The following is a 12397-nucleotide window of genomic DNA, read 5'->3' as shown; positions in this document are numbered from 1 at the left end:
ATCTGTAGTAAACAATTTCACATTTTTTTCACATCCAAGATTCTGTTCTAGGTATGTCTCTCTCCCAACCCCACAGCACCTTCATATAGAATCAAGGCCTCTTTTCACATTTACAATCCCTGACAGGGATTTAAGTACTTAAGGACATAAGAAAGCACAAGTAAGCTTGCTATGATTCCTATTAGAAAGATGGTATGATTCCTATTAGAAAGAAAAAGAGGGAGAAGGGAAACAGAAAGAGAAATGGGCTCTGATGAGAACTCCCTCTCACTTACCTGCACCATCTACCATTATTTGGGTGGACTTAAGTGTGCTTGAAAATCCAGGCATACTTGTCTTAAGCAAAAACAGTGAGAATTGGGCACTTCGCCCTCTGCCTGACACCAGCCCGCAATGGCCTCCCGCACTCCTGACAGTGTCAGGGGTCCCAGGAACAGAGAAGCAAACCAGCACAGTGTTCTAATTAGTCTTACAGGCTTTAGTCCACAGCATCCCATCTTTGTGCTAAGTAAATGAAACAAAAGTGAATTGCAGCCCAGAGATAAAGGACCCAGAAGATCTGTGAGAAAGATGGCAGCCGTCAAAAAGAAACTAAAAGATTGGATCAATATCTTATACCACGGACCAATGAAATAAATTCCAGATGGATTAAATCTTACAAGAAAATACAAAAGACCACATGTACAATCTAAGGTTGGTGAAGGTCTTAAAAAAACACAGAAAATTCAGAAATTGAGAGGTAGGTAGGTATACTAATCAGTAAAAAGACACCTGACAATGTAAAAATTTTTTAATTTGGTATTATAGATACTAGGCAAAAGGCTTTGAAAAAAGTATTTGCAATACAGAGAACAGATGAAAAATTAATGGCTACAACATATACAAAGAATTCTCCCAAACTGACAATGAGACAAACAATCCAAAAAGAAAACGGGCAAATGACCAGACTTACTGGTCTGACAGAGACTGGAAGAACCCCCTGAGACTATGGTCCCTGGACACCCTGCTAACTCAGACCTGAAGCGCTAATTCTGAAATCCACCTTTCAGCCAAAGATTAGACAGGCCTATAAAACAAACAATAACACAGATGAGGAACGTGCCTCTTAGTTCAGCAAGTATATGAGACCAAATGGGCAACACCTGCCCAGAAGCAAAAAAAACAAGAAGGCAGGAAGGGACAGGAAAACTGAACTAACGGACACAGGGAACCCGAGGTAGAAAAGCAGAGAGTGCTGACACATCGCAGAGATTGCAACCAATGTCACAAAACAATTTGTGTATAAATTTTTGAATGCGAAACTAATTTGCACCGTAAACTTTCATCTACAGCACAATAAAATTTAAAAAAAAGAAAATGGGCAAATAACATGAAGAAGTTTTACAAAAAAGAGCAAAGCCAGATAACCAACAAACATAAAAAAAACTGATAGTGAAATTCACTGGCAATCAGTGAAATGCAAGTGAAAGTGACAGTGAGCCACCACTTTTCACCCAGCAGACTGACAAAACTGTAAAACAACACTCAAGACTATCGTTAGCAAGAAAGGAAAGGCTAGTCTTGTACACTGCTGGTAGAAATTTTAAAAAGTGATTAGCCACACTTTAAAAATAAATACATATTCTCTTTCAACCAGCACCCCAACTCCTGGAAAACTATCCCAAAAGAAAGAAAATCCTCTCAGCACGTAAGAAAAGATGCTCAAGGATGTTTATTGCTTAATCGTCCCATGGTAGAAAAAACTGGAAAGAAAGTCAGTATTCCTTTACAGGCAATTGTTTGTGCATCTGTATCACGCAATATGATGCAGCCATTTAAAAAAGAATTATTAGAACCATAACCTGGACATGTTGCAGCAGGGTAGTGCCAAGAAAGAAAATAAAGAAGCAGAACATTTTGTATGATTCCATTTTTTAAAAACAATGACAATGAAATGTATAACCCATTGCCGTTGAGTCAGTTCCAACTCATAGGAACCCTATGGGGCAGAACAGAAGGCCCACAGGGTTTCCAAGCTGAAATCTTTACTGTCACATCTTTCTCCCATGGAGCCAAGTGCTTAACCACTACGCCACCAAGATTCTTTAATAAAACATGTAAGTGTCACATGTCTTTGTGACAACTGAAAACAAAAATCACATGATGAACATTCACAGATGCTTAGGAAAAAAAAAAAAGAAAGAGGAAAAGAAATGCCTGCAAAAGCTATTCGATTTCATTAAGTGCCCACGGGAATACATTCAACAGCTTTCAACTGCACCTTAAGAATAACTGGCTCAGTGGTTAACAGTTCAAGCTGTTAACTAACAGGTTGGCAGTTCGAACCCACCAGTCACTCCTTGGAAACCCTATGGGGCAGTTCTACTCTGTCCTACAGGATCACTATGAGCCTGAATTGACTCGAGGGCAACAGGTTGTTTTTGTTTTAAGAATAAGTAGGCAACAGCAGAGAGCAGCTGGAGTTTTTTTGATTTGTTTTGTCTTCTAGTTTCCTGAAATGTTCAAGAACATTTTTAATTGATCAACACTCCAAGAAAAATCACCAAATCACTCTACCCCACTATGCTTTGAAAGGAGAAGAAACACTCCCCTCTTACCTCTTCTATATAGTCACCTGTAAGGTACACACAAATGCACAATTTCTAAATGTTCTGAGAATACCTGAAATCAACTCACTCAACCCACACTTGAAGAGTCCCTGAGGGCAGTGAATGTTTCCCAAGTGTTAACACACTTTAATTATAACAACAACAGCTAACGATTCTGGAAATTTACTATCTCAGGCACTGATCTGAGGGCTCCACAGGAACTCACAACTCTGTGAAATGGGTATTACTACTGCATTTTACAGATGAGGAAATGGAGGCACAAGAAAGAAACTTGCCTAAGGGCACGACACAGCTTAGAACTGACAAAATCAGCATTCGAACTCTGTCCTCCAAATCCCATGCCCCTCAGTTTTCTTCTTCCATTTGTAATTCCCAGGGGAAACTTTCAGTGTACGTTCTGTAAGTCCACAACGCACCAAGCTGCTTCTGTAGAACAATCATGAACCTAGCCTTTGAGGTAACTTCCAGTGCCTGCTGAGTTCTTCTCGGATTGTTATTTCTAGAAGGCAAAACAGTCCAAGAATATTTTAAAGCCTCTCCACACGCCAACTTGACTGACAGAATGTGGAATGGTTTTTACAAACCAAGAAAATAAGGCTTTGTTTTGGGGGGAACACAGAGCGAGGAAGCAATGGAAACAGAAAGCCATGAGGAGAAACACACACACACGCGCACACACACATGCACACACACACACGCGCGCGCGCACACACGACAAAGTCCCATGAAGGCTACCACTTCCTCCTGAGCAGGTTTCTAAGGACACAGTCTGAAAGGAAAAAGCAAGTCTTGCCTGTAATTTCCCCTAATGTCAACATTGTATTACACTTCTTGTGAGGTGACAATCTCACAAGATAACAGGAATCTCTCTCACCCTCTCTCCCTCACACAACACAAACACACACTTTGGATTTTGGGCTTTGGCAAATAATATTGTCTATCATGTAGGTCCAAAAACCCAACAACAGCTTTAAAGCTATTAACACTTTATTTCTCCAACTTCAGTCGTTCACAAACACCTTGGCAACTTTATCATGTCTAAGGATGATATGTCTATTATTTACTTACTCTTTCTCTTAAAGTTGACTATTTTTTTTCACTTAAATGTTATTGTTAGTTGCCATCAAGTCAACTCCAACTCATAGCCACCTTTTGTATAACAGAACGAAACATCACTTAAATAAGTCTGTATTGAAAGGAAAAACTCTATTCTATTGTAAATGGAAAACAAACATCATGTGCCATAAACTAAACCAAAAAGTGAATGTAATTAAAATAAAGGATTAAATTCTGACTGTCTGCTGCTGTAGAAGACCCTGAGCCTGAAACCTGCTCTCTCTCTTCCATTGCTGTTGTTAAAAAAACCCAGTGCCGTTGAGTCGATTCCGACTCATATCGACTATATAGGACAGAGTAGAACTGCCTCGTAGAATTTCCAAGGAGCGCCTGGTGGATTCAAACTGCCGACCCTTTGTTTAGTAGCCGTAGCACTTAACCACTATGCCACCAGGGTTGCCATATGTTGTTGTTAGGTGCTGTCAAATCAGTTCTGACTCATAGCAACCCTGTGTACAACAGAAAGAAATACTGCCCCGTTCTGCGCCATTCATTCTCATAATTGTTGCTATGTTTGTGCCCATTGTTGCAGCCACTGTGTCAACCCATCTCATTAAGGGTCTTCCTCTTTTTCAATGGTCCTCTACTTTACCAAGCATGATGTCCTTTTCCAGGGACTGGTCCCTCCTGATAACTTGTCCAAAGTATGTGAGAAAAAGTCTCACCATCCTGGCTTGTAAGGAGCATTCTGGCTGTACTTCTTCCAAGACAGATTTGTTCATTCTTCTGGCAGGCCATGGTACATTCAATATTCTTCACCAACACCATAACTCAAAGGCATCAATTCTTCTCCAGTCTTCCTTATTCATTGTCCAGCTTTTGCATGTATGAGGTGAATGAAAATACCATGGCTTGGGTCAGGCCCACCTTAGTCCTCAAGGTGACATCTTTGCCTTTTAACACTTTAAACAGGTCCTTTGCAACAGATTTGCCCAATGCAATACATCGTTTGATTTCTTGACTGCTGCTTCCGTGGGCGTTGATTGTTAATTCAATTAAAATGAAATCCTTGACAATTTCAATCTTTTCTAAATTTATCATTAAGATTGCTTATTGGTCCCATTGTGAGGATTTTTGTTTTCTTTCTGTTGAGGTATAATCCATACTGAAGACTATAGTCTTTGATCTTCATCAGTAAGTGGTTCAAGTCCTCTTCACTTTCATTAAGTAAGGTTGGTTCATCTGCACAGTACAGGTTGTTAACCCGTCTTTCTCCAATCCTGATGCTGCACATTCTTCTTCATAAAGTCCAGCTTCTCAGATTATGTGCTCAGCATACAGACTGAATAAGTATGGTGAAAGAATACAACCCTAATGCACACCTTTCCTGACTTTAAACCATGCAGAATTCCTTTGTTCTGTTCAAATGACTGCCTCTTGGTCTTTGTACAGGTTCCACGTGAACACAATTAAGTGTTCTGGAATTCCCACTCTTTGTAATGTTATCCATAATTTGTTATGATCCACACAGTCCAATGCCTCTGCATAGTCAATACATCCTTCGTTCCACTGTCTCCCCAGTGGCTGGATAGCCACCTGTGGGGCAAAAAATGTGCCCGCAATGTTTGGGAAGCACAGAGCCTGACACCAAGTAGGGATTCAGTAACTAACTGTTGAACAAATGAATGACTCAACAAATATTTTTTTAGCACTCACTATATGCCAGGCAATGTGGTGGTGCAAACAGTTAATGTGCTCAGCTGATAACCAAAAGGTTACAGGTCTGAATCCACCCAGAGGTACCTCAGAAAAAAGACCTATCAACTTTCAAAAAAACACGCATTAAAAATCCAATGGAGCACAGTTCTACTGACATATATGGGGTCATGAGTTGGGAGTTGACTGGACAACTGGTTGGTTGGTTGGTTAGCTGGTTAACGAAATAGACATGTTTCCAGCTTGCCATTTTGAGGATATAGGCGTATTCAAATCAGCATACTAATGTGTAATTTTAGAGATTTACACACTATATCTGCTATAGAGCAGGAACCAGCAAACTAAGACTGGCAGGCCGAATCAGGCCTGCTGTTGCTGCAAATACAGTTTTACTGAGACACAGCCACGTCCTCATTTGTCTACCTACTGTGTATGCTCTCACAGTACAGCGGCAGAGCAGAGGAAGACCACAAAGCCTGAACTATTTACCATCTGGCCCTTTACAGAAAAGGTGTCCTGAGCCCTGATACAGAGCAAGGAAAAGTGACCTACTAGCCAGGATGATGAGGTGTCAAGGGTCTGAAAAAATATGGAAAAGCTTTAAAAAACAAAAGGCCAGGGCAGATGGAACAGAGAGCCAGGGGAAGACCTCAAGGCCTCCAGGCTGTGGGGAAAGGGGAGAATGTGGGTCTTTATCCCAAGGCAAAGAGGTGCTAGTGGGGGGTTTTCAGCAGGGAGGGAAACGAAGGAGTCTGCATTCTGCAGAGCTCTCTCAATGGAGTGGAAGCAGGACCAGAACCGGTGCTGGGTGCCGTTATGGAAGTCTCCACAGCCATCCAGCAAGAGGCGGTGATGACCGGGACAGGGCAATGCAGAGGAGCTAGACATGAGCAAATAGATTTGGGACTAATTCTGGTGCTGGACCACTTGTCAGGGATGAAGACAGGAGAGGCAGCTCATCTAGTTTTTCAGGTCCCACAACAGATATTTTAACATGTTCACTGACCTTTCCTCTTGAGGTCAAACTTTCTCACAGAGCAGAGAAGCTGATGAGGACTTTACTGCTAGAAGGTGGTGCCACCTTTACTCAGAAACATCTCAAAGATAAGAGCAGGACTGATAATGAGAAAGAATCTCTCAGGCAAACAAAGAAACAAACAAACACCTTTTTACAAAAACTGAGCCTCAGAATCAATTCCACTAATCACTAAATGTTATATAATAGAAAGACAATGGACTCTGGAGTCCCAGAAACTAGGGTCCAACTTCGGAGATGCCTGATCTCCACTGTTCTGTTTAAACTGAGTCTCTATTTTCTCATCTGAAATACAGGCAAACACTACCCCTCCTCCTGAGGTTGTTAAGAAGAGAAAAACCAAAGAAACCAAACCCACTACCGTCAAATCCATTCTGACACATAAGGACCCTGATAGGACACAACAGAACTGCCCCATAGAGTTTCCAAGGAGTGCCTGGTAGATTTAAGGCGCCGACCTTTTGGTTAGCAGCCAAACTCTTAACCACTATGTCACTCAGGTTTCCCTGAAGAGAAACAGTCAACCTAAACAGAGAGATCACACCAACAAACAGCAACTCGTATTACCAATATTAAGCAGCATACTCCTTTTAACCATAAACAATAGTCACTAAGATTTTAACTCTACTATAAAATATAACATTTTACATAGTAAAAATTACAGTAAAACTTCCGAAGGCTAGAACCTCTGTCAGAGAAGGAAAACTCAAATATTTTCCACTAAAACGAGCAATAGAAAAGTGGTAAGACTGCATCTTGTCAAAGGCAGAAAAACAAGGCGGTTCCATTGTGTTGTGGCTCTCACAGGTTTCATTGTATAATAGTAAATCATACTATGTAAGATCACATAATAACAGAATATTCAGAACAGGATTATCTCTCAGGGAAGAGGCAGCACAGTTACAGAAAAAAGCAATAAAGTAGTTATATATACATACACACGCACGTGTACGTACCCACTTACACACTCACACAGACAAACCAAGCTGGGTAGGGGTAGGGCAAGCCCCTCTTAACTATCCCAATGTCTGCAACAACGGTTAGACTGGGAGCTTTGGTGCCCCCTGGGATTACTTAGGGAGCTTGTTGAACGTGCAGATTCCTGAGCTCTCTACTCCACACACACCCACAACACACGCTCTCTGATTCAGCAGATCTCGGGTGGGACGTGGAAACTGCATTATTAATTAAGCATCCCAAGTGACTCTGCTGCAGGTGGACCTTGGATTACAACAAAGGAAACCCTGTGCTGATCAACACCAGGCCCCACTGTAGGCCCACGGAAAGAAATGAATCAATTGGTCCAATGATCTAATGGCACACACTTATACTGAGGGCCTAAAGTCTGAGTGACACAACGTGTTTATATAAAACACTGAGCAGTGAAAAATGAGGATGCAGCCCTTCTGCCCTGAAAGCTTGTAAGATGCTTGGTGGCACAGACACATAAACACTTGGCTATGGTAGGAAGCCACACGTTTACTCACCCAGGCATATCCCCATGAACAATAGAGAGCCAAAAATCCCTGCCTTCACAAAGCCACATTCTAGTGATAAGAGACAGATAACAGACAAAATAAGTGAGCACAATGGATAATCTGTTAGGGGGTGATAAGTGTTAGGGAGACAATTAAGCAAAAAAGGGACAGGGAGTGTCAGGGAAGGGAGTACAACAGAAGTGGGTGGGGCACTTGCCCCTGGGCTTAAGTTCAAGGGGGTGCCAGAGGCCGCTGGGAATGACATTCCAAGGGGCCACAAATATGAAGGACACCTGACTGAGGCAGCTGGACAGGAGGGCAGAAGCCATTTCTGCGGCCATGGGGCCACTATCAATGTCTATTGATCTGGAAATTGGGTAGGTGGGGCCACACAATTTAGAGATTGCCCCTGGGCACTGAAATTGCCCCCGCAGCTTAGAGACTGCACCTAGGCACTCAAATGGGGAGGGCTCATAATTTAGAGATTGCCCCTTGGCACTTGTTACCCTGCTAAGCCCCTGGAGTACAATTAAAATCTATGCCAGTTTCAAATGACACCCATAGCTGTATTAAAATTTAGCTCTGCCTGCTTTGCTAATGACTGTCAGAGTCTTAGACCACAGAAAAACAAGGGGATAAAAGGACAGAGGGGAATAATTGACTCTGCTGGGCGGGCCGGGGTGAGCAGGTGGGGGACACGGAACATATCCAGGATGAATGAATGCTGAGCAAGTAAGTTCCCTTCCCATCTCTTGCCTTCCCTTCCCTAGCAGGAATGTTCCACCTGTCACACCACAGGCTGCAGAGCATGAATCGGATCTGACTGCTTCACAAAGTCTTTCCAGAAAGGATCTGGACGCATCTGTGTCTCTTACCTCTGCCAAAACATTGGCTTCTCCTTCTAGTCAATGTTGTAAGTTTATTCAATTATGTCAGCCTTCCTTGGGTCATGAATGTCAATGGCAACATTTAGGACTTTTTTAAAAAAAAAAAAAAAAACTATAAAAGAAATACATGCTCACAAGAGAAAATATGGAAAATACTAGAACGTATAAAGATTCCCAATATTCTTATCCCCAACACTAGCTCTGTTCACATTTTGGTGTGTTTCTTGACAGTTTTTTTGTTTATTATTTTTTTAATCTACCCTGTTGTTGTTGTTCAACATAGTTAGGATCACTCTAAGGAGTCCTGGTTGCACAGTGGTTAAGCATTCGGCTGCTAACCAGTAGGTCAATGGTTCGAACCCACCAGCCGCTCGAAGGGAGAAAGATGTGGCAGTCCACTTCCGTAAAGATTACAGCCTTGGAAACCCTAGGGAGCTATTCTACTCTGTCCTACAGGGTCATTATGAGTCAGAATTGACTCAATGGCATCAGATCTGGGTTTTTGTTTGTTTTTTAATATTCCAGCCTACTGATATACCATACTTTATTAACCATTTCTCCATTGTTGGATTGACACAGTGGCTACACAACAGGCTCAAACATAACAACAATTGTGAGGCTGGTGCAGGACCAAGCAGTATTTCCTTCTGTTGTACATAGGGTCACTACGAGTCGGAACCAACTCGACGGCACCAAACAACAACCGCTGTTGGAGCATTTAGGTTTCTCAGTTTTCACAGGTATAAACTACCCTGAAAATAACTTTATGCAGGAAGGTATATCATGGAGTTCCCTCACAATAGGTTCCTAAAAGTAGAATGGTAAGAACCTAGAAATACTTGAGGCAAGCTGGTGCTGCACAGATGGTCTACAGAGCACCCAGATCTAATCACTGCACCTCTTAGCTGCAGAGGCAGAGTACAGATGCAGGTCCACCTCTCTCCGCCTTTGGATCTTGAGGGAAAATGGTCTGAGAAATGATCTATTTACCTGCTATCAGAATCTGAGGCGATCTCCTTTCTCCCTCCAAAGCGGATCTGGCACTGCACAGAAAAAGAAGTCACTGAGATCAGCTGTTGGGATGGGACATTCAAAATGTCACAAAGCAGCCCCCATTAGCCTTCAAGGTCAGGACGAGGACACAGAACCAGAGACATCGGGTGCTGAGTCAGGGTGTCCCTGCAGCCAGGACGTCAGCACAAAACTTAAAGACGTGGACACCCCAGCCTTCCAGCCACCACTTAAAGGAAACCCTTATCTCCCACTTGTTACAGAAGTGAGCCTTGTGGAAAAACAGTGCTAAGAGGAAAACAAGCCACACAGCCTTCTGCAAATGATCTAGGAAGCTTCTTTTATCTGTCAGCAGCTGACTGTCTATAACACAGAGCTCTTAGCAGGAGATAATTAAAACTTCCACAAATCTGTGATGCTGGTTCCCTTTGACGAAGCCCAAAGTTGTTATGACTGCCTTTAAAATTACAACGAATAAATCACTTCAGACAAGTCACTCGGCTATGCTAAAGGAAGATTCTTCCAGGGTGGATAACTAAGAGAGCAAACTAGTTCCCTCTTTTAAAGGCGTAGACTCTCTATGGTGGGCAGCAGGCCCACTTGCAATATTCTTCAACTTGTTATCAAAAAATATACATGAAATTTTAAATAATATATTTGTCAAAATTTGTGGACTTGTATATTTAAAAATGGTGTGGTTTATTCTATGTAAGTCATACCTCAGTAAGTTGATTTTTCAAAGACAACACTTTCACTCCCCGAAACAATGTGAGCTCCAAACAAAGGCTCTAATTTATTCTGTCTAACTGCTACATTTAAAGTGGTTCAACTTGCCTCCTTACCTTTTTGTCATATTTTCCATTTCTGGAGAAAAGCAAGAAGAAACTAAGAACACCCATAAGGAGTTCCTGGGTGGCGCAAATGGTTAAGCGCTCATCTACCAGCCAAAAGGTTGGCAGTTGAAACCCACCAAGAAGTGTCTCAGAAGACAGGCCTGGCAATCTGCTTCTGAAAGGCCACAGCCTTGAAAACCTCATGGAGCAGTTCTACTCTGTACACGTGGGGTCACCATGAGTCGGAATTCACTCTACCGCAACTAACAACAACCACCACCAAATAAAAATAATAATAATGTGGGCTCCATATTTACTATAGACCAGGCACTGGCCAGGCCATTACCAGTCCAAAAAAGCAGGTGTCACCGTCGAATCAATTTTGACCCGTGGTGACCCCATATGTGTCAGAATAGAACTGTGTTCCACAGGGTTTTCAATGACTGACTTTTTTTTTTTTTTTCGGGAAGTGGATCACCAGACCTTTGTTCTGAGGCATCTCTGCGTAGACTCAAACGGCCAACCTTTTGGTTTGCAGCCAAGCACTTCAACCATTTGCCCCACCCAGGAAATGTGCCCAGGCCTTGACCTAGTTAAATAATGCAATTCCCTCAAGAGCCCTATGGAGATAAGTGACCCCGATTACAGAGGAGATGAGGGGCACACAGAGAGGTCTGAGGGGTTTCCCCAGCACACACAGCTGGGAAGAAATGAAGCTGGCATTCGACCCCAGCTATGCCTGAGCCCAAAGCCTGTGTCCTTTCCAGTATACCATACCACCTCGAGACCTGGGCAGGTGCTAAATTCGCTGGGTTCACTTCAGCACCTAATACACACCTATCTTCCTATATTATAATCACATGCATATAATTGTCAGTGGCTCCTTCCAAAAAGTGAGCTCCTAGAATTCCCAGGTTTGCCTCTAGCTCTGCCACTTGCTAACGATGAAGCCTTGAGTCAGTTATGAAACTCTCTGAGCTCCAGTTTCTTCATCTGTAAAATGGAAATAATTATAGTAGCTAACTCATAAGAGGAAACTCTGGTGGCATACTGGTTAAGAGCTACAGCTGCTAACCAAAAGGTCAGCAGTTTGAATCCATCAGGCACTCCTTGGGAGCTCTATGGAGCAGTTCTACTCTGTCCTACAGGGTCTCTATGAGTCAGAATCAACTCGACAGCAATGGATTTGGTTTTATCTCATAGGGTGGCTGGAAGGATGAAATGTCAAGCACTTACCAGAGAGCCTGGCACAGACTGAGGGTGTGATAAACGACAGCAAACAGTAGTATGTGTATTTGCATGCCCAGGACTGGTACATGCAGGCAAGAAGGCAGCAGGGTAGAGCCTCAAGTCAAAGCTGGCTTCTAAGCCCAGCCAGAAGCCAGCATCGGCAGTAGCATCAACCAATCCTAGCAGAGCCCACCTGGACAGTCCACACAGCTGATACACGCAGCAGACTATCCCAGGCCTGCCTCATGCCTCTTTGACTCTGTTCTTGTGCCCATGGCGTCTTAATTCCAAACTACCACCTCAGCACACTTAAAAGGTACCTAGAGTTTGCCTAAAACATGACTGCTTGGAAATCAGACCTTGAAGCCCACATCAACGCCCTTCTCAAAGGGACATCACCAAAGGGGTGGGGTCCTTCAGAGGGCTTTGGAAACTCAGGATACAGAACTCCTCCATCCCTTCCTCTGATTGCTTCTTGGCTCTGTAGCTTCCTGGGGAAGACCGTTGGCCTCACTATTCCAATTTGCAAAGTTGAGGAAGC

The 12397-nt window shown here is 42.9% G+C and overlaps 1 protein-coding gene across 17 annotated transcripts in view; it reads right to left on the bottom strand.

The window, feature by feature from the left end:
* SNX29 (sorting nexin 29) overlaps positions 1 to 12397 on the bottom strand; it is a 662332-nt gene that overhangs the window by 554544 nt on the left and 95391 nt on the right. For 16 of the 17 annotated variants that reach the window (XR_002787578.2, XR_010323633.1, XR_010323635.1 and 13 more), the window contains one exon: positions 9773 to 9825. The exons of the other annotated variant lie outside the window; for it this stretch is intronic. Coding sequence is in view for 10 of the 16 variants with exons in the window: in XM_064295605.1 (XP_064151675.1) it covers positions 9773 to 9825 (53 nt within the window). In the remaining 6 variants the exon portion in view is untranslated. The remainder of the gene's footprint in view (positions 1 to 9772; positions 9826 to 12397) is intronic. 17 annotated transcript variants of the gene reach the window in all.

The sequence above is a fragment of the Loxodonta africana genome, chromosome 12 (assembly GCF_030014295.1).
Source record: "Loxodonta africana isolate mLoxAfr1 chromosome 12, mLoxAfr1.hap2, whole genome shotgun sequence".
In the NCBI taxonomy this organism is placed as follows: Eukaryota; Metazoa; Chordata; class Mammalia; order Proboscidea; family Elephantidae; genus Loxodonta; species Loxodonta africana.
Note: the sequence above shows the minus strand (reverse complement) of the source record. Positions and strands in the feature narration are given on the sequence as shown.